This window comes from Erpetoichthys calabaricus, chromosome 5 (assembly GCF_900747795.2).
Source record: "Erpetoichthys calabaricus chromosome 5, fErpCal1.3, whole genome shotgun sequence".
Classification (NCBI taxonomy): Eukaryota; Metazoa; Chordata; class Cladistia; order Polypteriformes; family Polypteridae; genus Erpetoichthys; species Erpetoichthys calabaricus.
Genome location: NC_041398.2, coordinates 36108217 through 36134814, shown reverse-complemented (window position 1 = coordinate 36134814; position 26598 = coordinate 36108217). Strand labels below are relative to the sequence as shown.

General features: G+C 37.6%; 1 protein-coding gene across 5 annotated transcripts in view; it reads left to right on the top strand.

The window, feature by feature from the left end:
- The window catches only part of slc4a11 (solute carrier family 4 member 11), a 221203-nt gene that overhangs the window by 122526 nt on the left and 72079 nt on the right, over positions 1–26598 (top strand). For all 5 annotated transcript variants that reach the window (XM_051928228.1, XM_051928227.1, XM_051928229.1 and 2 more), the window contains 2 exons: positions 8133–8176; positions 9081–9312. In XM_051928228.1, the coding sequence (XP_051784188.1) occupies positions 8133–8176; positions 9081–9312 (276 nt within the window). The remainder of the gene's footprint in view (positions 1–8132; positions 8177–9080; positions 9313–26598) is intronic.

Genomic DNA, 26598 nt, shown 5'->3' with positions numbered 1-26598 from the left:
GCGTGGAGTTTGCATGTTCTCCCCGTGTCTGCGTGGGTTTCCTCCGGGCGCTCCGGTTTCCTCCCACAGTCCAAAGACATGCAGGTTAGGTGGATTGGCGATTCTAAATTGGCCCTAGCGTGTGCTTGGTGTGTGGGTGTGTTTGTGTGTGTCCTGCGGTGGGTTGGCACCCTGCCCGGGTTTGGTTCCCTGCCTTGTGCCCTGTGTTGGCTGGGATTGGCTCCAGCAGACCCCCGTGACCCTGTGTTCGGATTCAGCGGGTTGGAAAATGGATGGATGGATGGATATATATATATATATATATATATATATATATATATATATATATATATATATATATATATATATATATATATATATATGTATATATATATATATATATATATATATGTACCTGTGAGTGCTTCTGAATGATTTTTTATTATATGAGAGTGTTCATATGTACCATTATGTGTGTGAGCATGTAGAATTATTAACATACAGTATATGCAGGTAAGAGTACTAGCATTTCAGAATATGTATGCATCTGTGTATTGCACTTTAAAAAGGAAGCTAATAAAAACATTAAGACACAAATAATGTTAACCATTCTTACAAAATTCCACATATGTTCAGATTTGAAATATATGTTTTTGTAAGCCTATTACCTAGTCCCTTCTTCACACTGCAGTATAAGTAAATCATTCATTGTATTATTAAAATATATTCGTTTTGGCTTCAGACAGAGGGCTTGTGAACTTTATATTGTTTGTACCATGCAACCAGTAGGTACATATGCGCACAAACATACTGTACATGTTTAGTAAGGTAGTACACATACACCTTAGACGAATCTTGTTCTCTGGTGCTCAGACTTTTGCTTTTACTGTCCTTAGGTGACATAGTATTTTCCATTTGTAAATTCCTGCCTCACTTGTTTTCTATAATTATATCTCATTGTTGAGACTGCCTTCCGTCTTGGCTCCCTGTAGCTATTGTCACATTCTGAACAGCTTAATCTGAGACATCAGAGTATTTTCAGTTTGCTCTTCAGGAATGCCACATAGACAAAAACTGCCTGTTGCACTGCTGGTACCATTTCCCCCTAGCAAGACAATGAGTGGTGGTACGGATGGACATGTTTATGGGTTGGGAGTTTGATTTCCATGTGTCATTTTCATCATTCATCATTGCAATCAGAAATAATCCAAGTGAATTCTTGAGATGCTAAAATAAACTTAATCATAATTAGCATTTTTCCAAAGTGAAGACAGCTGTCTAAGGCCCATTTTTCTGTTTTTACTGTTTTCAGCTTTAGTAAGTTAACTGAATTGCTCAAAGTCACACAATGTGTCAACAGTTAGAAGTGAACATGCATCTGTTTAGATTACATTTCACATGCTTAGCCACTATGGCAGAATCCTTTTCAAGTAATGTCAAATTCAGTATGAGCTGATATTGTCTTTATGATGCTTTTGACACATGATTTAGATGCATTAGTGTAGCCAAATTGTGAAGTGCTGTTTAAAGTTTCTGAACATTCAATGGCATTCACCTTTTCTTGCAATACTGTAGATGGCTCCTTTCACTCATATTTACATTCACGAGTGTCCTGTGCACAATGACAAATTCAATAATGAATTTTTGCTCTGCTTCCTAATACATAGCACCCTTTGTCTCACTGTGCTCTTTTTCCCTAAACCTAAAAGACTTTTATTATTATTTGTATTATTTGTATCATTGAGCTTATTTAGATTTAATTATGTCCTGGACTTTATTTAGATTAATTCACACAAATACCAGTAGAAATTCAAGTGTCTCTTAGAACTGAATGCTAGATTTGCCTGCAGTTTGGAAGCGGTTTATTAAATACTTAATTTTAGGCATCACATTTCACCTTCAGCACTGTGTTACTGTCAGTCAGTTTTGAATGCTGTTTTAAAATATTTACTGGATGCTGTCCGACATTGGAATTGGACTATAGGGCTCCATATTTAATGTCAGTCTAGTTTCAGTAGTGTATGCCATTTAGACATGTACAGAAACCAGTGAAGATTACATCATCCACATTAAATGATGTGGATCTAGGTTCAGGCAGTTTGAATGCCAGTTGAGTACATTTGACACAATTTGAACCCAATAAACTTTAAAGTCACACTTATGATTAGAATATGGTTCTAAATTCAGTTTAAATTCAGAGATTTTGATTAGTTAAAAGCTGGCTGTGGTTTCATTCACTTTCATGATGGGTGTAGTTTTTAATAGACCAGAAATTGCTCTTGTAGGCACTGTGGACACCAGGGGACACACACCTTCTAAAACACCCAACACAACAGACAGAGGCACAAGTGGGAAATGCTTTTCAGAGTGGGAAATGCTTTTCTTTTGTCTCCCACTTGTAGCACAGTACAAAAACCACCAAATACACAGTCCTTTCTTCTCTTTTCTCTTTCTCTTTCTTCCACCTCAGCTCCTCCCTCAAAGTTCCTCCTGACTCTGGTTCCCAGAGTAGTGGTAGCTGCCTTCTTTTATAGGACACCCGGAAGTGCTTCCAGGTGTCAGGTGATCATCTTCCGGCAGCACTTCAGGGAGTGACGGAAGTCCTGCTAAGGAGGGTGGCGGTTGCCACGGTCCCTGGCAGTGTTGAGTTTCCATGCTCCAACCCCATTGCACCATAGCAAGCAAGGGGGGGGTTGCCCTTTGTCATCCCGGGGGAGGTATTGCCCCGTGCAAGCTCCTTCCTCCCATCCTTCCCTTAAGAAGACGTCCTGGCCGGGTGAGTGTCACAGCTGTCAATCACAGCACACACTCGATTAGGTAAAATCTGGTTGTGGTTTCATTCACTTTCATGATTGGTGTAGTTTTTAACAGACCAGAAATTACTCTTGTAGGAACATACTTGAATAAATGCTGTATTAGGGACGTTTACCATAGATTTCAATATTATATTAGAATTAATTGAGAATGCGTAGTGATAAATGATGTGATTTGGTCATCAGATGTTAACATGTATAGTGAAATTGATGCGTACAGCACTTTATGACCAAACCACAATGATATGCCTGGTGAGTTCAGTCAAATTAAGCTGGTAAAACAGTAGCTGTGTGACAAAAAGACAAAATAGTTTACAATCAAGTGCAAGGACAAAAAAGATGTTAGCCCCTTAAGCACTCTTTACAATGGGGCAATTGCCAATGTTTGTGTCAGGGAAAAGTGGAAGTCATTAAAGTCACTAAGCCTTGCGCTGGGGCAGCCTACAATAACTAGGGAGACATCATTCATCTAAGTCAGGCACTGACGTTCTATATATTCATATGCAAAGAACAGAGGAAATATAAGGGAAGTGCATAAAGAAACATATTTCTACTGTTCCAGTTGCAACATCAGGCTAGGTGTTGGTTTCAGAACATATTACATGAAGGACGTGTCCTAAATCTGCATCAGTACAGCAGTGGACACTATACTTATCTTTCCTACTGTATTTATTGTTGATGTTTTGATATTTCCTTGGTAAAAAAAATTCAGAGTTTTCCTGGAGTAAACATTACGCTAAGCTAATGGTCTTTAAACACAGCTCTTCTGTGCAGTGACAACACCTAGGCTACCTATTGTTGTCATATAAAACATCCATCAAAGTTTCCTTCAGAAGATTCTTTGTATCAGCTGGTAGGACTGCTGCACCATATCCACATCATCTCTGAGGCAAAGATGGCCGGTATTGAAGGTTTGATCCTGAGGAACAATTTTTTTAGGAAAGATCAATGTATCCAACTGCCTGACTCATATTTCACCAGACTTTTGCATTCACATGATCTGGGATCAGAGAAAGTGATTCAAAGATATCTTAAAGACCTATCTTACAAATGGTAATATTAACCACTATCTAGGGCAGCCTAAACACAGAACACTCCTCATTGCACTGCATAATTCATTGTAAGAGACACTTCATTTGGAGACTGACTTCCACCATCCTGCACAATTACTTTTCTCGTTTTCACAATTCTGGCAAAAGGCACATTAACTCTGACCCCGAAAGGACAATTTCCCCCTGGGAATTAATACAGTGTAACAAATACAAATATTAACATTAGCATTAGAAGTAGTTTCAGAGGCAGCTTTTATCTACAGATCATAATATTACCCACAATTACTCATGTTGTACATACACTTTGTATACTTAAACTTAAATTTAACTTTGAAGGACTGGGAAGAGAAAACCGGATTTTCAGAAGCCACTCCCAAAATAAACCTCCAGCCCCTGCTGTCCTAGGGGATGTAACTGAAGGACTAGACTACACAGACCTCAAAGGTTGCAGCTATTACTCTGACAGGTATCATTCTTGTTCTGAGTGATTGGTAACAGACATAGAGCTAGGACCCTGTTCTAAATAGTCTGCTGAGCAGATGTCAGGCACACTCAGCATATTTTAAATCAATTTGCTGTTTAGGCACAAGTAAGACTGAGTACAATTTAAGCCACCTGCAAAACTATAAGTATATACTCTTATGGTTTCCATAGGATCAGACACATATTAGACAGACAGACAGACAGACAGACAGACAGACAGACAGACAGACAGACAGACAGACAGACAGACAGACAGACAGACAGACAGACAGACAGACAGACAGACAGACAGACAGACAGACAGATAGATAGATAGATAGATAGATAGATAGATAGATAGATAGATAGATAGATAGATAGATAGATAGATAGATACTTTATTAATCCCAAGGGGAAATTCACATACTCCAGCAGCAGCATACTGATACAAAAGAAAAAAACAATATTAAATTAAAGAGTAATAAAAATACAGGTAAAAACAGACAATAACTTTGAATAATGTTAGCGTTTAGCCCCCCCCCCCCCAAGGTGGAATTGAAGAGTCGCATAGTTTGGGGGAGGAATGATCTTCTCAGTCTGTAGCTGCTCCTCTGTCTGGAGATGATACTGTTTAGCGGATGCAGTGGATTCTCCATAATTGATAGGAGCCTGCTGAGCGCCCTTCGCTCTGCCACAGATGTCAAGCTGTCCAGCTCCATGCCAACAATAGAGCCTGCCTTCCTCACCAGTTTGTCCAGGCGTGAGGCGTCCCTCTTCTTTATGCTGCCTCCCCAGCACACCACTGCGTAGAAGAGGGCGCTTGCCACAACCATCTGATAGAACATCTGCAGCATCTTATTGCAGATGTTGAAGGACGCCAGCCTTCTAAGGAAGTATGACTGGCACTGTCCTTTCTTACACAGAGCGTCAGTATTGGCAGTCCAGTTTAATTTATCATCCAGCTGCACTCCCAGGTATTTATAGGTCTGCACCCTCTGCACACAGTCACCTTTGATGATCACGGGGTCCATGAGGGGTCTGGGCCTCCTAAAATCCACCACCAGCTCCTTGGTTTTGCTGGTGTTCAGGTGTAGGTGGTTTGAGTCACACCATTTAACAAAGTCCTTGATTAGGTCCCTATACTCCTCCTCCTGCCCACTCCTGATGCAGCCATCTTTAGACATCTTTCCTGGAGTGAATGCCATGCTGATTTCACTAAGAACTGGATTCTTTTCTGAATTCCCTAAGGACTATGTTGTATTTAAACATATACTGATATGGCTTTACCAAGTTTTAGTTTAAGTCTAGTTTTAGTTTTTTAGGTTTGATATTGATATTGATTTTAACTTGGATGCAATTCAGTCACTTACTACACTGGATAGAATTTCACCTACCTTCATATGGTTTAATTTCTTTTTATGATACTATTTAGATATACAGTATTTAGAAGTACCTACAGTTTAATTTTACACTCAGATTTTGAGTGTTATTTTAGTGGTAGCTAGACCCATGTTTTACACAATCTTTCAAAAAAAGTCCAGTTTTAGAAGTCCCAGTGCTGAATTCAGTTACAGCTATTGCCTAAATCACACTGTAGTTATTTTCAGAACTGTTTGCAAGGGTTGGCGCCAGGAGTTGAACAGTAGAGCTTGTTACTGTACAGCCCAGTCTCTAGGGTCAGGCTTTAGCTAGACACTACACAATAGCTCTGATTTCCTTGTGCTAATGCTGTCTTTCTTCTGAATTTCTCACACAATGCTGACCTTCACACTGCTATTCAAATGCTTTTGATTTTGCAAACATTTTATAAGGGTTTTCCTCTACTGAAAAGAAAAAGTCTGCAGAAAGTTAATAACCGGCAGCGTTTTAGTTTATTGGGGATTTCCCGTGTATGGTGCTTTCGGAAAGGCATCTACACATTTTTTTTTGGCAGATTCAATAGCTCTTAATATTGTCCATTTGCAAATTAATCTTACTGGGGAAACCTTACGTAAACTTGCAATGTACATTTAACTGTTATTGAGATACACATGAACAGTCTGAAAGCACTTGAGGAAAAAGTATACAAAGACTGTAATTCGAGAAAGTCTTGATTATACACATCATGGTAGTTTTTCACTAGGGTTGATATTGCAAGAGAAATTGTGAAATCCTTCAAGGTCCATCTATATACATTTCAGTGAGTAAAGACTTGATTTTGCTATAAAATAGTGTGACAGTTAGGGGGCGCTATCGACCCCTTGAACCCACAGACACCATGTCAGACACCAGATAAAAGTCCAAATATTGACTTTATTATAATAATACTGTGCACAAAGCACCCTCCACTCCACAATACTCAATAAGCTCAATAACAATAATCAATAACAATTCCTCCACTCCACAATAATCAATAACAATTCCTCCACTCCCAGCAGCTCAGTCACCCTTCCTCCCAACTCGGCTCACTGCTGGGATTTCCCACAGTCGTTTTAAAGTCTTTAACCCAGAAGTGTTTCTGTCCCTCAGTCCATGTGACTTTATAACACTTCCGGGTCAGGTGAAAACTTCTTTTCTTCAGCCCGGAAGTACATCATTCTTGTCGTCCCCTTGACTGGGAAGTACTTCCGGGCTATAAGGAAAATACACATCCCTGGGCCTCCCTGCAGCGTCCCCTGGCAGCCCCCACGTTATCCAGCAGGGCTGTGATGAAAGACTCCAAGTTCCGTGATGCCCTGCTGGAATTCAGGGCCCTTCCATGTTGCAGGAATGGCTCTATCTGGCGGCTTGGAGGTGTTGGCCGGCAATCCCTCACAATAGATATCACAAAACTGGATCTACTTCCTCTTTAAACTACTTTGATCTATCAAGTGGTTTCAGTTATATTGCTGAAATCATTCAGGAGGAACTGCTAATGAGAAATGCTTCCAAAAAATCTTGAAATTCTTAAAATGCACTTTCTATCAACTTTTTGATAATCTGCACAAATGTATAAGATTATGAGTCATATATCTGAGATTTACCTTGATTAAGAAAAATCAGTTGAATAATGTAGTTTTAAAAAACTATATATACTATATGTACTGAAAGAAAACACAAGAAAATGTAAGAAAAGTCGGGGATCCAATGAAGACTCCCCATTGCTATCTGGCACATAAAAAACACTATGGGTGGATGTTCCTTGGTCTAGTTACAACGGTGGGAGGTCTAGAGGAGGTAGTTGTAACTAATGGCCATTTGTGTTTTTTGGGGGGCTGTGTAACTTGAAAAGTTGGAGGTGGACGCAGGCTTTTCCAGAACATTGTTCTTCCAACTATAAAAACAAAAGATAAACACAAGAGTGAAAGAAAACATCAAATCCTCTTTTGTGTCCCTTTTAAATAGGTCCACTTAAGACATGTCAGTCTACAACATATGACCTATGTATATTGTATATAAAGTTAGAATTTAAAAAAAGAGAGATTAGCTAAACAGAAAAATACTAAAAACAGCGTGAATAATAAAACAATTTATGAATTTCTGTAATACTAGTGTGTTGTACCGTGTTAGCCATTATGAATGTAGTGAGAAGTCAAGCAAAATGACACCTTTTATTGGCTAACTAAAGAGATTACAACATGCAAGTTTATGATCGATTACATCGTGCCTGAAGAAAGGGCCTGAGTTGCCTTGAATGCTTGCATATTGTAATCTTTTTAATTATCCCATAAAAGGTGTCATTTTGATTGACTTCTCACTGAATTTCTGTACATAAGCAATTAGGCGTTAGGCTGCAATCTTCTTTTTCCTATGAGTCTTTGTTAACGTTAATGCAAAGCCTTGAATTTTCTCTTTTTTTTAACTGCAGAACTAGAGGATTCTGGGTGTGTTTTGCTTCATACTTCTCGAAAGGTATGTAACTGTTCTGGTAAAGTTTACAACATTCCTGTAAAAGATCAAGTTTTTAGAATAATTGTGATGTCCTACATTGCACATTGCTTGTATTAATTTATTCATTTTTGTCAAAATGTGTCATCCTTATACCTTCTTTATATGTTTTAATCCATCCATCCATCACACTATATCCTAACTACAGGGTCACGGGGGTCTGCTGGAGCCAATCCCAACCAACACAGGGCGCAAGGCAGGAAGCAAACCCCGGGCAGGGCACCAACCCACCGCAGGGCAGACACACACACCAAGCACACACTAGGGACATTTTAGGATCGCCAATGCACCTAACCTGCATGTCTTTGGACTGTGGGAGGAAACCGGAGCACCTGGAGGAAACCCACACAGACACGGGGAGAACATGCAAACTCCACGCAGGGAGGACCTGGGAAGCAAACCTATGTCTCCTTACTGCGAGGCAGCAGCACTACCACTGCGCCACCGTGCCGCCCTGTTTTAATCAAAAATGGCTAAAATAATGTGCTCTTAATATCTCAGCTAACTTCCATGTATAAAGTGTCTGGTCAGGATTGCATAGTTCCTATAACCACCGTACCAGTGATTTAGTAAGATTAATCAGATTATGTGAACAATTCCTTCTACATTTTTCGTTACCGGAACATCTTAAGGCTGAGTGTAAAAGGTTGCTTTTGTCACTGGTCATAGTTATTTTTCACCAAAATGTTAACTAGCAGTTATTTATATTTTCTAGCTCTCTTCATGTAGAGCAAATTAAGCAAACAGCCCAGAATGCTTTTGTTATATCATTGCACTTTGAGTATGAAGCCTTTACTAAACACTGTCACCTAAGATTGAACTAACAGCCTGGATGACCACTTATTATTACTTTCCCCATCCTGCATAGTATGTGAAACTGATGAACTTTGAAGAGGAAATTCGGGCCCATAGGGACCTGGATGCTTTTCTGACCCGTGCCAGCATCCTGTTGGATGAGACGGCTACCTCTCTTGATGATGTGTTGAAAAAGATGCTGAGCCATTTATTTGAGGATAGTGATATAAAAGAGCCAAGCTGCAATATTGAAAATGTGATGAGCGTGCTGTTTACAGATGCTGGAGCCCCGCAAGAAGTCAGTGGTAAGTACTTGACATCTTACACATACTCAATGCATGTTATGAAGCTTAAACTAGATTTTGGGATGAAATTTCTTGAACTAATAAATTAAAAAATGCAGACAACCTTGCAAATGGCTGAAATGGCTTTGACACCTGAGACTTTTGCCTCAAATAATAAATGATAATGTATAATAAGTTGATATGAAAGGAATTTCATTAGTATGCTCCTGACCCAGATGTCATTGATTTTCTAATTAATATTGTTTGTAAGATTTTCAGTTTTCAACCCCTGAACCATATCCATCCATGCATCCATCCGTCCATCCATTTTCCTAACGTGCTTATCCAGAGCAGGATTGTGGGGCAGCTGGATCCTATCCCAGAAATCATCAGGCCCAAGACAGGAGCAACACCCGGATAGGGCGCCAGTCCATTGCAGAGTAAACACACTCAGACACAGACACACAGTAGGGCCAATTTAGCATACCAGGTCACCTAACCTGCATGCCTTTAGACCAGCGGTTCTCAAACTTCTTTAGAATTTCTTGCATGGCGGTCCCTTTAAAAATTGTTCGATGGCTCGCAGACCCTTTTATTAAAAATTAAAAATCAATATTATTTCAAGAAAATTGCATAAGGGTGCCACATACCCACTGCGCGGCACTGCATAGGTACAGACTTCTGTGAATAAAACATTTTTTGACAAACAATTATTTATTCAGAAAATATTACGTACATCTTAGTTATTAAATTTAAGTTAAAATTTTAATGGGTGGATGCATCAGGTTTGCCTTAACCAGTTCTTCTATGTTTGGCTTTGTTTTGGCCAGTGAAACTCTCATATCATTTGTTGCGTCTAATCTGTTTCAAGATTTTGTTTTGTTAGTAAGTAGTGTGGAAAAAGCCGTCTCACACTCATAGGTGGTTGTGAATGGAATCAGCACTCTTAGAGCCATCTTTGCAACATCGGGATAGGACTGTGCCATTTCAATCCAAAAATCACTACAACACATTTCACGGAAAACATGTTTTGCACCCTCATCATTTTTCAAATCAATAAACTGTTCTTGAATTAAATTGTCCTCCGAAGGCAGGTCACTAATGGAGAGTACAAACAGGTTATTGATAAATCGTTGGTATTTTTCAGATTCTCGTAGGTCAGGAAAATAGTGAGAAATTTCTTCACTAAGAATTGATACATGCTGTTTCATCACCTTGATTCAAGACTCTTTTCTTCATTGTCAAATTTTTTAAACTGCCTCTTAGCAATCGCTTTATTTTGAATTGTCTCATTATGAACACTTTTACTTCATTTGCGTTGAGCGTGCAATTTTACCATTTAAAAACACAAAAAATGTAAAATATGTTGTTTGTTGATTATCTGTATCCACCTTTAGCGCTCTTATTTGCTTCTAAAATATACAAAAACTGTTCGCAAGTGTTTTGATTCTACGAAAGAATCGATCATTTTTGATTATGATAAAAATATTAAGGGCTGGTTTGTGCCGAGCGATAACGGTGGGAAAACAATGCAGTGGCATAGTGAATAACGGAACAGTGGATTAGTGGTCAGGTCTAGGTGGTGGGGGTAACGACTGAGCTCAATCACTTACTTCCCCTCGAATGGTAAAGGTTAATAATTTTAAAAATATAAATAGTATAAATATGCAATCATTTCTCACGGTCCCACTGAAACTGCTTCGCGGTCCCCTAGAGGACCCCAGTTTGAGAACCGCTGCTTTAGACAGTGAGAGGATCCATGAATGTATTTGTTGAAATCTTATTATTAGACAGAAATACCAATCTGATCTTTTTATTTATAATGTATATTTTGTATACATTTTTATGTATTTTCACTACAATTTATATATTTATTTAACTCTTTTGAAGTACTTTAGAACAGATATCCATTGAAGAAGGCAGAAAATATGAAAATAAAAATGTAAATATTGCTGTATATTACAGCAATGAGGCAGTAAATGTGGAGCAAATAATGAGGTATACAAAGTGCTGTGAGGAGAATATGAAAATTAATGTGTTTAGTAACTGCTGGACTGTCACTTTACAATCAATTCCAGTATCAATGTTATGATTTGATTGTCCTGAGTATTGTCTTTGTACAATAGTCTTTTGTTTTATACAATGCTTTTTTAACATTTTGAAATAGTACTCTAACAAAGCAACGTTTTGAACAAACATCTTAACTGTGGGAGCTGAATTTGATAACTGCATGTTTTCATGTTTTTATCTTACTGCTACCTCATTTCAAGACATTTTGAGGCAAAAGTGTGTCTTTATAAACTTGAATACTGCTTATATATAAGCAATCAAAATGGGAGGTATCATAAACAAACACTAAGTAAAAGTAAACTGTGGGATTGAAAGCAGAATAAGGACATTATCCATTATTCATCATCAAGTTTTCTTTTATGTTGTGTAGCAGTACCTGTTGCTTAATGTTTTTTCTGATTTTCTTACGCAGAAAAGGTTCAAAATTGTGTTGTCAATGGAAAAGGTAAGGTGGAGGTAGGAAATCCAATGGAGTGTTAGTTAGCTCAAGCTTTCTATTTTTCCTTGTTGCCTACCTTTTGGATGGAATTACACTAGGAAACCTGGCAACCATGAGCTTTTATGACTTGCAGGAAATTTTTCTCCGCTGAATTAACGCTTTCAACCTGCCACTCGGCTTTTCACCTTTTTGTTTTTATTTGACCACTGCCATAGATATTTTAAAATTATTATTTTATATTGTGTCTTTCATAAAAAGAATAATGTTAATATTCTTTAAAACAGTCAAAAGCTATAGAGTATAGTCAAGTACACCTCAATATTATTAGTTGATACCAAATTAAATTTATATTGTGATTTGTAAAGTATTGCAATTTACAGATACAATGTTTTTCACATTTTTTATTACTTTTTTGCTGAAAACAAGTGAATCTTTCTTAACACATATTTATTTATTTATTTATTAGCATATTTTCTCCTGAGTTATACAATAATGAAGACAAATATTTTTTTGAAAAATTCCACCTCTCAAATGTTAAACCCTTGATTTAATTCTAATTAACAAAAGGACCCAGCAGCATTCATTACATGCAAACCTAAATATATCATTTATATTTTATTTTAAAAAAATCAAAAAAATCAAAAAGCATTGTTCCCTGTTTCCAGAATCACAGGTGATGTACAGAATGATTACAAGTGAGTCCAATATATGTAAAGAGCCAGCACAGTATTTAAAATCAGAATTAACTTTAAATACCAAATTGTAAAGAACAAAAAATTTCAGTACAAATTTATACAATAACATGAAGTTCATTTTATCACTGAGCAAATCCATCAGCATTGCCTGTTTCATTTCTGACTTCGTTTCAGTGTAGATTTCAGGCATTACTAGAAGTACTTGGAAGTTTGTTTGAAGTTAAGTCCAGAGTTTGTTTGCTAGGCAACTTTGCTCAAAGTTTTGCTTTGTGTCAGCCTAACTGAAGGTTGTGTCAGATGAGAACATTACATATATTAGTGTTTTTTCCACAATACCATATTTTTTCATATACTGTAGATATGTTCATGTTGAGTTGAGTTCAGATTCCACAGTAAATCTATGCTTTAGACTTGAAATAAGATGTCACTGCACAAACCTCTGGACAAACCTATTCTGGCATATTTTCTTCTTCACTATTACATGGATGGGATCTTTATGCCACAGTAGCCAAAGTTGGGATCAGTGTATCCCATCAATAAAATATACAGTAGACATGTGAAACTGAATATAAATTATGTGTAATTATAGAAGTATACAATTGTGTATTTACTTTTGTTGGTGTAACGAGGGTTATTTATTAATGTAATTTGACTGTTCTGGTAATACCTAGTTTACCTGTTTCTTTTGTTAATTAAAAAAAAGTTATGTTTTAGACATTTGTAGTGATTGCTGTCCTCATGAATACTTCATGCACAATAATTATGTTACCCTTAAATATATCAATTATTCTGTCACACTCATAAGCATAGTCAGTGGAATGTATAATCAATGAAATGTAGAATACTGGTTTGCATAATCCCAAAATGAATGGACTAGTAGATATCTGTTTGATTTCTAACAGTAGAGTAGCAAGTGGTTAAAATGAGAAATAAAGATGCATTCAAGAGTACATGTCTTAAAACCTTGGATATTAACTACCAGTTCAATTCTCACCTCCAACTTGTTGTGTCACCATGAGTAAGCCACTTAGTTAAACTTCTGGTTTCTCTTTTTGTCTATGGATAAAGGTGCTTGTTAGGTAAATAATAATATTAGTTATAATAATTAGTAATTAACATTCAGTAAGAACAGCAAGAGAGAAGAAAGGTTATCTACTGACAAAAATACATTAGGAAATAACTTTAGCACTCTTTACAGACCAGATCCAGTGTCCAGTTCCCATCCAAAATTGGTCTACAATCTTCTTTTCAATGTTTTTTTCATTCTGTGTGAAGTGTAGATCCTCTTGAGTGTTTCTTCACAATTCTTTTTCTACATTTGTAAGATTTCCTTCTTCATGAGTGATATTGTCTGTTTTTTAAGTCTGTTTTATACAGTAATTTTTCATTTGACCTATTTCATGTAAGTATATATTCTAAAGTTGAGCTGCTGAATTACAGTTGTAGGCATCTGGGATCAATTCTTAGCCGGGTCACTGTGTTGATGTATAAGTTTTTTGTACTTACATTGTTTTCCTTCCACATTCCAGTAATAAACATTTTAATTTAAGAGGCCAATCTAAACTAGCCTAGTTAGAGTCGCTGTGGATGTGTGCATAACTAGGGGAATTTTTTTGGGCAGGTGCTAGGAGAAGTAATTGATATTTTCCTAGAAAACATTTACAATTTTCCTAGTTTGGTCTATTAAGAAAAAAACATTCACAGATGAGCATATTCCTTGAATGAAGTGATGCACTTATTGGACAACAATGATCTTTGGGCATTCAAAAATTGCTCTACTCATAATAAGAGGCCAAATGTAATGATAATGTATTCCATGCCACTAGTAACCAGCATAGTTGACACTCAGTCAGATTGGTCCATGGAGTTATGAATTGTAGCCATATATATCAGGGTAAATTAGCAAGGATCGGGCCTTTTTTCAGAACATCATGGTCTGTGTTCCTTAGCTCACTATAACCTCAACTTCTTGTTTTTTACTGACAGGAGTGGGACTGTTTTGGGTCTTTGGCTGATACTCCCTCTCAAGTAACAAGGTACAATGAATTGTGTATTCTTATATTTCACTTTGGACACCCCATTGCACTTAGCTGTTAGTTGACCGAGTATAGACTGTTACTCTGTCAGCCTCGGTCATTAATAGACTTTTTTTGATTACAGAATCATGTGGGCTGAATGTTTTTTGGTTTGTTGGCCTATTCCAGACAAACCCATTAAATACTTATGTATGACAACCCCAGGAGGGCTGCTTTCCTAACAAATGAATGCTGGTGACAAGTACAGGCTACTCACAACAAGTATACAAATCAACATCTAAAATGCATTAACAACATTTTGCTAAATCTTATAACACTTACATAAAGAGTAAACAATGTTAAGTACACAACATAACCAGAACCATTTTTTAGTTTAATTAATTTAAACAAATCATGACAATGTAAAGTACATTATAATTGAGATGTAGCAAATCAATTGGGCCAGCACAGTGATTAGTTCTGCTGATTCACAGAACTGGTGTCCTGTATTTACTTCCCTTCTGAGCGCATGTATACAGGCCCTGAACTCCCGTCTACTAAGTGGGGTGGACAGTATACATAAGTGCACTCCCTTCTCCCCACACTCATCACCCTCTCCCTCTCTCCCTTTCTCTCTCTAACACACACACACACTAAAGTTTCACTTCAGTTACCACCAGCAGCGGACCCTTACTTGAATCTCCTAACTTTAGACTTAAATGGCTGTATGCCAGGATCAGTTGTGATTAGATTGTTGAATGTAAAAAAAGTTTCAGGACCAGAAAGCCACTTCTTGTGGTTGTGTATCTAAACTGTCTTCAAGCCACCCCCTTGTGACGAGCCCTTTCTTTCATTCCCTAATTTTAAAAAGACAGCATGGTCTCACTTCCAAGTTGTGCAACACTCTGTCAGTCAAGATGTTCTCAGTCTCTTATGTCCACCTTCTTGATGATAAGGGTACTAGTGTGAATGGAACTGAATTAGCTGTTTCTACTCACAAAATAGGTCAATGGATGAATTTTAAGAAACTTTGTTATTTCTACTGCTGTTTCCTACTTGTTTTTAAGGCAGTTAAATGTAAAAGAAAACAACATGGCAACAGGAAACTAATCAGTCTAGCTATCCATTTTCTAACCCACTTACCAGTTCTTGAACAGCCATTGTTCATCTGGACAACATCTGGAACAAGAGTTGAAACCAACCATGGACAAGATTCTAGTCAATCATAGGCATTCTTATCCACAAACCCATATTCATGGATAATGGGTCAACAAAGAATTGCTAATTACCCAAACATGCATGTCTTTCAGATGACATAAGGAAACCAAAGTACAATAAAATGAAATAAGAAGATATTAATGGAAAAGAACAGGGAATTGACTTGTCGAATTAATATATATGATATACAGTTGGTAGAATAGCAAAAGTTAGCATTTTAATTTTCTTACAAATTTTAATAAAAAAATGAGGCATATTTCCAACTCTACAGAATGAGAGAAGACATGAAGAGACTAAAAATAATAAGACTCAAAAGAAATGTTTAATGAGGAATTGAGTTAATTGAAAACCAAGAGACATAATGTTAATCCAAGATTAATATTGTAGACCTTTGAATTAATATATAGATGAGTACATTACTTTTATTTTAAGCTTTATTGTGCTAAAGTCTTAGGCACTTTAGATAGTTCACCTAAATGTTTATATTTAATGTTTTTTAATGTTTTCTGGATCAGTGTGTCAAAAAATAGCACATTTTAGAGTTCCAAACATTCCTTTTGCAAAAACATGAAGGTATAAAATATAATACATGAATGTCCTTAATGAAAGGTGGTAATATTTCACTTTCCAGTTCAAAAACATGAGGTCTTTGTAGGCATATGGCCCAGTTCTTCATAAAACAAAAATAACAAACGGGTGCTAAAGATCAATGCCATAATGTGTAGGTAGGTAGGTAGGTAGGCAGGTAGGTAGATAGGTTGAACCTTTGGTCACCAATGGGCACAGAAGCTCCCCAAACACCAGACACAGACACAAGTCCAGCACAACAAACTAAGGTTTTATTTTGGGAAAATGTTCTCCCATGTGTTTCCCACAAGTATAAATAAAGTACAAGGCAGTCCACAACAACGCCTTGTCTTTCTCTTCTTTACTCCTCTCCTTCTCCTGGTAAGCTTCGTTCTCCTTCCTCCCGACTCTGGCTCCCTGAGTTGAGGCAGCGGGTTTCTTTTATATAACATCTGTGAATACTTTCAGTTTCCCAAAGGATTATCCTGGAAGCACTTCTGGGTGAGGTGGGAGCCTGTCAAAGCCCTTGGCTGCATCCATGGAACCTAGAAGGGCTGAGTTGAAGAACTCTAGCTCCCGTGATGCCCTGTGGGAATCTGGGACACCGCTGTAACTCGGTCAGGCTGCCATCTAGCAATCTGGTGGAAAAAATGCTCTGTGCATGTTCTCTCTCCAGTCCTGTAAAGGTGTCCCAGCCATCTATCACAGTCCAAAGTAATTAACTGAAACAGAAACAGTTGTGTAAAGGTAATAAAACTGAGCGAGGGACAACCATACCAAAAAGGTGCAGATCTTACACAATTACATGTAGAGACAGAAGTAAGTAAGATGGACAAAGTCATCAGTAGAATTGTAGCAAGTCCACCAACAGACTTGAAACAACATACCACATGGCTACTTTTAGAAACTGTGTACAGGGGTACCTAAAAGAATTTCTGCTGTTTTTAAAGCAAATGGTGGTCACCTCAAATATTTATTTCATATTTTTTTCTGTTTACTGCACTTTCTAGGAAGTTTATTGATTAATAAAAACTATTCATAACGTTACTTTTGAAAGTATTCCCGCTCTTTTACACTACTATGTGTAATCATATGTATAATTTAAATGTAAAAATGGAAAGTGTACATTTTCTAAATTATTTAAAAGGTTTGTAAAGAGAAGATGCTTTCAAAAATTGTTTAAATGAGAAGATTTAATTAAACATCAATATGCAACATTTTCTCTTTTTAATCCAGAGCACTTGTTGCCATTAGTCAGCGACCTAGTCCTTGTGTTTTTGTGCGTAGGTCGATTTTTTGGCTTTGTTTCCACTGCATATTAATGACTTTCTGGCAGCTACTATTCCATGATGCCCACTTCTGACAAGGATTCTATGGACTGTACAGGGTGTACTCGAGTTGGTTTCTGTGAGTTAGAGTTGAAAACAGTGCTGGACTTACTCACTTTCAACAGGACAACCGTTTGATGTATTTTTTGTCTGTTGCACTCATTTTTCTTTATTTCTGGTTCTCAGCCGTGGTTGTTGCTTTGTGCTTTTTCAGAGGAGCAAGGACAGCACATCTTGAAACTTCAATCTTTTGCAAAATGCCTGCGTAGAAGTGATCTTGCTGATGCACCTTGTATCTCATTGCTATGCTCGTTGCTCACTCTTGCAATGAAAGTTTGAAGGTTCAGTTTTCACATCTGCCACATCCTCATCTTTTTGTTTGCATGTTCTTTCTCCAGTTTGATTCCTTCTTTCGGTTTGGTTCAGTCATTTATATTTACTTTCTTAACTCATGCCTTTATCCAAGGTGACGTATAAAATTTGAGATACAATTGGTTACACTTACTGTATTTTATTTTTCCATTTAGAGCACAGGCAGGTGAAGTGTCTTGCTCAGAGTCAGTAAAGGCATTTTATCCCACAGTCTGAGTGATTGAAGTCGAAAGCCATTGTGCATTTACACCTATTTGTTATTTTTGTTTAATTATGCACAGGACTAAAAACTTACAAAACTCGCCAAGTTTTTAGCTGAAGTGTGGTCTATTGCTTAATATGCTGCCATCGTTAATGAATATGTCTAGAATTAAATTTTTTGGAAAATGAATTATTGGAAATCTGATATTTTCTTTTCTGCCTGACATATTCATTTAGATGACAAAAAAATAAACATTCAAGACAAAATATATATAGAAAAAAAATCTAGTCTTCTTAAGGATTTTGCACAGTACTGTATATACCTATAGTATAGTTGTCTTTTTAGAGCAAAATCAGCCAAAATTAGTAGGCTTCTAAGATTTTACATTAGCAATAATTGCCAATCTTCACAGAGATTGATTTATTCATTTTTCAGTTATCATGTCCACATGTTATCAAATCCTGACACTGAGGGACAGAGAGAGACACACACAGAGACAAACATCGCTGTGAAAATCATCAAAACGTGTTCATGGGTGCTTAGCATATGTAAATTTATTGAAAACTAAAAGTAGAAATTTGTGATCCTGTCTTACTTTCTCCTGTTTACATTATATTCCATGTTGTAAGAAGAAAAATAAAACGCAAACAAACACCTTTATATATCATGGCAGATCACATTTTAAGCAGATATTCGCAGCTGACAAATGCACAGCATATAAACATTTCTGATTGATAGGAAATCTTTACTGGACACAAGGGTCAATGCCTGGCTCAGCATCTTCTCAGAAATGTCATTTGAATCTGACAGAGATTTTCAATTTTGATTGTGTGGCAGTATGTTCCGTCTATTGTATTATACACTGTGAGTCAAAATTATGTTAACACTAATGGTACTGCTATGTACTGTATATACTTATATACAATTTTTGTGGACAACGTATGTGCCACATATGGTACAAGTGTTGAACATGATGGTGAACAGGTTGAGATATTCCTGTAAATCATCTTGCACATATGAAGTATGTTTTGTGAATAAATTGTTTCTGCCATCCAAATGCTAACATAATTTTGACTCACCCTGTATTAGCATTCCATTCCTTTTTCTGTGTGACATGGAAAAGTATAATTCAGTTTGTTTTTATAAAGCCCTCTTAAGAATTTTTGGATGGTGTGCATTGCACAGATCCATCATGGAGAAGAAATCTTTCTGTAATATATTTATGTAAAATTTGAAGCACACAACTCTCATTTCTGTAATAACTGTGGTTTGAGAAAGCAGGGGGAGTATAGTGTTTGTAAGACAGAAGCACAAGTACTGTATCTTTATAAGGATTTAAATGCCTAAGCAGTGCAGCGGTTAAAGGAAAAGATAGTTGAATGCTAATTCCATGCTAAAAATAAAATGCCTGAAACACAATATTTCAGCAGTTTGCTCTTTTATTAGGTAGGCTCTTGAAGTGCATTACACCCAGCTGATGAAGGGAAAATGAATCAAACAATTGTGTAACACGTTGCTACAAGGTCTATAGTACATCTATCAGTCCCTTACTGTGGTAGAACAAGACCTCAACACTTTTTTGGTATTAATGAGACTCACAAATCACCATTAACATTTTTAAAAAGAGGACATCACTAATAAATTGATCAGTTACTTAATGTTGCATAATAACTTAGCTTTAATAAAGGTTTTGTTGGTGTTATTCTACTGTTGCCAGAACGATGTATTTAAATTCCAAACTGTATAAATTAAATGCATTCTATTGTTTTCTTTTATGCATTTTTCTTAATCACCACCTTTTCTGGTGGCTATTTTTTTCCCTCTGTTGAAGTGATCCCTGTACTGCTCAGCCACTTTCTCATTTATTACTGCTTACTGTGAATAAATACAAGTCAGTGTTTGAGATATAGATAAGGTCAATACAGAGTGCATAAAATATCAAAAGATCCCAGAGGGAGGTTGCTACAGTAGGTCCACTTCACTGCCACCTGTTGCAGCCTGTCATGAAGACAACCCGTACACTCAAGACAAAGTGAAAAAAGCACGTCGAAGGACTATTAGTGCCAACCTGAGCCTACCGTAATTCCAGCTACGGTAGGCTCAGATCTCATCAGAGTTGAAATGTCAGCAAATTCTCCATCTAACGAATCAATCACCCAACAGTAGCATGCCAAGCAGCTTTAAAGAGAAGGAGCTATGCTGCTGGCAAAAGAAAATAATCCACCTGGATTTACAGTCACACTGTAGAAAAGAGCAGATGGAACGGATTGCTTCAAGCAAAACAGGGTGTTGTGCTGACATCTAGTGGTCAGACGTGAAGCAACAACAAATATCCCTATTTATTTTAGTCATTATTATAATAGGTCTTGCAATCCAAGCCAAACATAAGGATGACATTTTGACTTTCTTTTTACTTTTCATTGTGAAAATGACTCACAATAGCAATGCCCGTAAAAGAAGCAAGGTTTGAAATATGCAAATATGTACCCCTCTCTATCTCTATAAACTATTATACATAAGTGTGTGTGAGGTTTCCTCTCCGGCAAGCCAGCTTTTCTGCAGCTGCTCTGTTGCTCTGTCAGATCTTCACTGAATTCTCTGTGATAATAATGTTACAATATGACATCTTTGAAACTTATTCCAATTTATGTGTATTTTTTCTGTTTCTTGTACTGTATCACTGCATGCTCCAAACCTACCTTCTTCTCCTTGTATTTTTTTCTTTCTTTTTTTTTTTTGTTTATTTTATTTTTGCTGGCTTCTCCTAAACTGTCTTAATGAAGTACAGTATCTTTAATACTATAATCTGTGTGTGAAAAAATAAGTTCTAGTGATAAACTTAATTGTTCATTTGGCCTACAGGACAAAGTTCTACATGGGAAATTGAATTGTTTATTTGGTCTTTACAGGAGAAATATGTCACCCAAATTGTCTTTGTGGTGTTAAAAATGGAAACCATTCCTAGATGGAATGTCAGTTCATCACGGGTTACACTCACAACTGCCACCCATGCTCACTCATACTCAGTTTAGAGTTCCTAATTAACTTACCAATATCTTTATTTCACTCTTGTAAACTACTTCATCACCCATCAGGAATGATGCACTTTGCAGTCTGAAAATTAAATCCGGGTTTCTCATGTTTTCTGTAATGGTTTGCTTTTGCTTATTCAGCTGTTCCTGTGTGTGTTCACTTGTATATATTATATATAGTGGCCAGGCTGTGGAAATTCCAGTATTTCATCTTTTGTAGGAACACCTCATGCCAATAGAACCTCTTGTATGCACTGTGACATAGAGTTTACTACAACCTGGAACTAAATGAGATTCAGCATCATTCTTCATTGGTAAAGTCAGACAGTTAATGAAAGTGATGACTCAGAGCTACCTGCAACACCGATCAGTGCTCAGAACATGTGTTTTTTCCCTGAGTACCCCCCTACCAAATCACTCATTGTACTCTGTTTTGTTCTTTCACTTTACCCTCTACTCTTTACTTTGCAAATCATTCTATAAACCTCTGCCTTCTCCTCTCCTGTCAGCCCTTTCATGGTATACCATTCTCTCCAATGTAAGGTTTTGTTCTAGAAACTGAAACTGCCAGCACACCCAGTTCAAAATTCCACACAGATTCTATCCTACTCCCTTTAAGCATTTTCTGATGGGCCTCACCACTGATCCTTTCAGTCAATTATGTTCATAATTGTTGGTTTACGTGACACTTTTCTCCACATGTTCTGGCACTGTCCCTGTTTTTTTGCTTTTGGACATAAGTATGTCACCTACTGCCTTTTTTTCTTTCCTGCAGTATTCCTCTGTTACCTCAAATCTTTATTATTTTAGACCTTTCTAGGCTTTCCATTCAAACTGTCTGAATGGATGTTGTTCTGTCTGGGTACCCTGTCAACCAGACTAATTATTGCTTCCTGCTGGAAGACACCTGAACGTGTGTTTGGAGTTGTATGCAGTGAGGATTAATGGTGCTTCCAGTAACATAATTGAACCCTGGTCTGCTGTAGCTGAATTGTGTAAATGTCGGCTTGTAACTCCTTGATTTGTTTTTTTTTTATTATCCCTTGGCTCAGGCTGGTTAGGAGAGGGTCGGAGTGGTGAGGTTGGGTTACTTTGTATGCTATGTCCATTTATTGATACAGGTATATGCTGTCAATTTGTCTTTACTTAATAAAAAGTTGACCTTAATAAAAAGAAAGTGATTGCTCAGAAATGGTTCCATGATCTCCCATAAAATGCTTAACTGTGTTAACATAACTGTGTTATATGTATGTGGCTGTATGTTAGAACCTCAGAATTTTGGTATCTTCATGTGCATTTTGTAATATCTCCTACTACACTTTTTCTGCTGCTTGCTGCTCATCTGCTTCTCCCGTCTCACCTTCTCCGCTGTGCTGTGCTGCTTCTCTGCTACTATCAGATGTGTTGCTCTCTACAATGATAAAATACTCTCGTGACAAACACCTTCATATTAAACAGTTTGTCCAGAGCGAATGGTCAGACTGGAATGTCCTAAAAGACAATGGTATCGTGCGGCGCCCGAAATCTTTACATCACGGGTCAGGTCGCAGCCACAGCCAGACTGCGAAGTTCACCGGCAGCATTTGCTCAGGAATATGCCATCATACTCATGGCTTTGAAAATAAGAGTGTCAGTGTGCCAAATCTGCAACATGTTAAAATAAACTCTGGTCATGGATCTGCGCACAACGAACCCACATTGGCTAATATTGCACTGTTTAACTCAAGATCTCTTAATGGCAAAGCACTGGTGCTATCAGAATTCATTACAGACTCAAACCTTGACTTGCTATGCTTAACAGAAACTTGGCAAAAACCAAATGATTTCACATCTGTCACAGGGGTGACCCCACCCGGATACATTCACTTCACAGAGCCTTGCAGCTCAAGACAAGGCGGAGGTGTCGCAGTAATTGCTAAATCGAACTTAAACATCAAAAAAATCCCCATTGACGGTCCATTGTCTTTTGAGTGTCTGGCTCTTAAGCTAATAGCAAAATCTGGTCTTGTCTCTCTTATTGTTGTCTATCGTCCCCTGAAATACAATGCGTTTTTTTTATCTGATCTGACTGAATTAGTAACCCACTTTCCCAGAGAGTCATTCTTCTTGGTGATTTCAACATCCATATTGACATCCCCACATCTAAAGTGAGAAATGAATTCCTATCCTTACTGGACTGTTTTGACTTGGTGCAGCATGTTGATTTTCCCACCCACTCTGGTGGTCATATACTGAACCTGATCTGCACATCTGGATTATCTGTCGGCAACACCTATAGCAGTGATTTGGGACTCTCTGACCATAAAGCAGTGCTTTTCACTATCTCATTACCTCTCCCTCCTTTTACCTGTAAACATCAAATTTCTTTCCGAAACCTTAAAAATATCTGTCCCTCTGTTCTTGCTGGATCCATTTCTGATCTTTATCTGTCTTCGCCTATTCCATCAACACTAGATAGTCTGGTTGACCACAATAACTCAGCCATTCAGACGATAAAAAAGGTCCTTTAAAACATAAGGAGGTTTCCTTTAAGCATTTAGCTCCATAGAATACTTCAGAGCTAAGATCTATGAAAACAACAGGCCAATGCCTTGAGAGAATGTCACGTAAGACTGACCACACTGTTCACATCCAGGCTTTCTCCATTAAAGGGCTTACAGGGATGCACTAACTGCAACCAAGAACACACATTATGGCAGAATAATAGAAATTGGCCATAAAACCCAAGGGTTTTGTTCTCTGTAGTTAATAAATTACTTCAACCTGCATCTGGCCCAATTACCTCCTCTACTGAAGTCTGTGAAAAATTCCTCCACTTTTTCCACAATAAAATTATCTAAATAATTCAACTAACATAAATCCATCATCCATTTATATCCTTCCCTGTCTTCCCACTCCACCCAGCTCCTTTTCTAATTTTTTCTCCAGTCACATCGGCATTTGTTAATGACCTGCTTTGTAAGATGAGGCCAACTACTTGTGTACTGGACCCCATCCCCACCACACTTCTTAAATCCTACCTTCATGCCATAATCCCGACTGTTACGACAATAATCAGTACATCCCTCAACACTGGGTTTGTGCCAGCAACTTTTAAAATCGGTTCTGTAACCCCCATGTTAAAAAAGTCTGGTCTTGATGGTGATGATCTTAACAATTTTCGGCCTATTTCCCATTTATCTTTTCTGTCAAAAGTTCTTGAGCATGTTTTAGCCTCCCAGCTCAACAATTACTTAACCTCTAATTATTTGATGGAACCCTTTCAGTCTGGTTTCAGGGCGCAGCACAGCTGTGAAACCGCTCTTCTTCGGGTAACCAATGATTAGCTTATGGCAGCAGACTCTAGACAAACCAGCACATTAATTCTGTTAGACCTCAGTGCAGCATTTGACACTGTCAGACATGACATCCTACTGTCCAGAATGGAGAACATGCTGGGTATCTCTGGCACTGCCCTCCAGTGGTATCTGACTGATAGGCAAGAGTTTGTTAGTCTTAGCAACAGCAGATCCAGCTCAGTGCCAGTCACACAAGGATTTCCTCAGGGCTCTGTCCTCAGCCCTCTTCTTTTCTGTATTTATATGCTTCCCCTTGGCCATATTATTCGTAGCTTTGGACTGGGTTATCATTTTTATGCAGATGACACTCATCTCTATTTAAATGTCAAAAGTGCAACTTCCTCAGAGTTTTCTCAGCTCACAACTTGCCTCAGTGAAATTAAAACCTGGATGGAGCAGAACTCTTTAAAATTAAATTGCAACAAAACTGAACTCCTGCAAATTGGCACTAAAGCGCTACTTAAGAAAATGAGCTCCTTTTCAGTCACTCTTGGTGGTGATCTCATCAGACCTTCTTCTGATGCAAGGAATCTTGGTGTCATTTTTGATTCCCCCCTTTCTTATTCCACCCACATAAATCACATTAAGAAACTTTCTTACTTTCACCTCTGTAACATATCCTGTGTTCGCTCATTCCTCTCCTTTTCTAATGCTGAGAAACTTGCCCATGCTTTTATCACATCCCGCATCAATTATTGTAACTCGCTGCTGGCAGGTGCCCCTTGTAATCTTCTATCACAGCTCCAGTTGATTCAAAACTCTGCTGCAAGAGTCCTTACTCGAACCAGCAACAGTGAGCACATAGCACCCATCCTGCTTCGCCTTCACTGGCTCCCTGTGTCTTACTGGATTGAATATAAAATTATATTAATAACCTACAGAGCTTTAAATGGCCTTGCACCGGACTACTTCAGCAACCTTCTCCATCACTATGCTCATGTTCGCCTACTAAAGTCCTCTGATTCTGGTAATCTTGTTGTGCCTCACACTAACCTGCACTCTGTGGGCCTTCAGCTCCATAGCACCCAGACTTTGGAATGACATCCTGAAATTAATGAGATCAGCTGACTCCATTCATTCTTTTAAAAAACAACTAAAAACTCATCTGTTTAGGAAGGCTTTAAACTTAACTTAACATTCTGCCCTTTCTTTCAGTTTACCTCTCTGTCCAGGTGCTCAGGATTATTTGTGTGTCTGTTACATCACAAATTAGGTTATTTGTTAGGTTTTTCTTTTAGTATTGAATTTAGTATTTTACTCTGGTTTATTGTTATTTATTATATTTAATGCTTTGTTATCTGTTATATTGTTCTATTCAGGAAAACATTTGTATCCAATGTTACATATACACTGCTGTTTTTTCTAAGACTCTGTGAAGCGCCTTGAGCATGGGAAAGGCGCTGTATAAATAAAATGTATTATTATTATTATTATTATTAACTGTATGATTACTAAGAAATTTTTGAGACGTACATAATTTCTTATGTTATAAACAAAATGAAACCCCAGTGTGGAGCTCTGTCAAGGTTTCTTCTTCTGCTGCATGATTCGATAGTTTGTTGTAGGTTTTTCTACAGCCCATTGTGAAGGTGTGCTCCCTGGCTTCAGCACATGATTCATTGTTTAACTGAAAATCTTGTGCTGGGTCAACTATAGTGGGATGCATTTGAGAATTTTGAAAACATGGATTAGGTCCTCATGCAGAGTTCTCTGCTCAAGACTAATGATGTTTGACTCTGTGAGCCTCACAGATCAGGACAGATTCTTTACTTCTGGTAAGCATGTGTTGTTGTTCTCTACAAAGCTTTTAGTGTTACTGTGTCTCTTTTGCAACACAGTGACCAAAAGCATACACAAAATCCAGAGGCACTCTCACTGCCACTTTATACACTCTGAGCATAACATCACTTGACTTATATTCAACAGTTTTTGCAGTATAACCTAGCGTTTTATTTGTATTTTACTTGCTTCTTTAGATTGTCTACATGATGTGAATATTGTATTTATATAACACCAGAATCATTTTCTGAG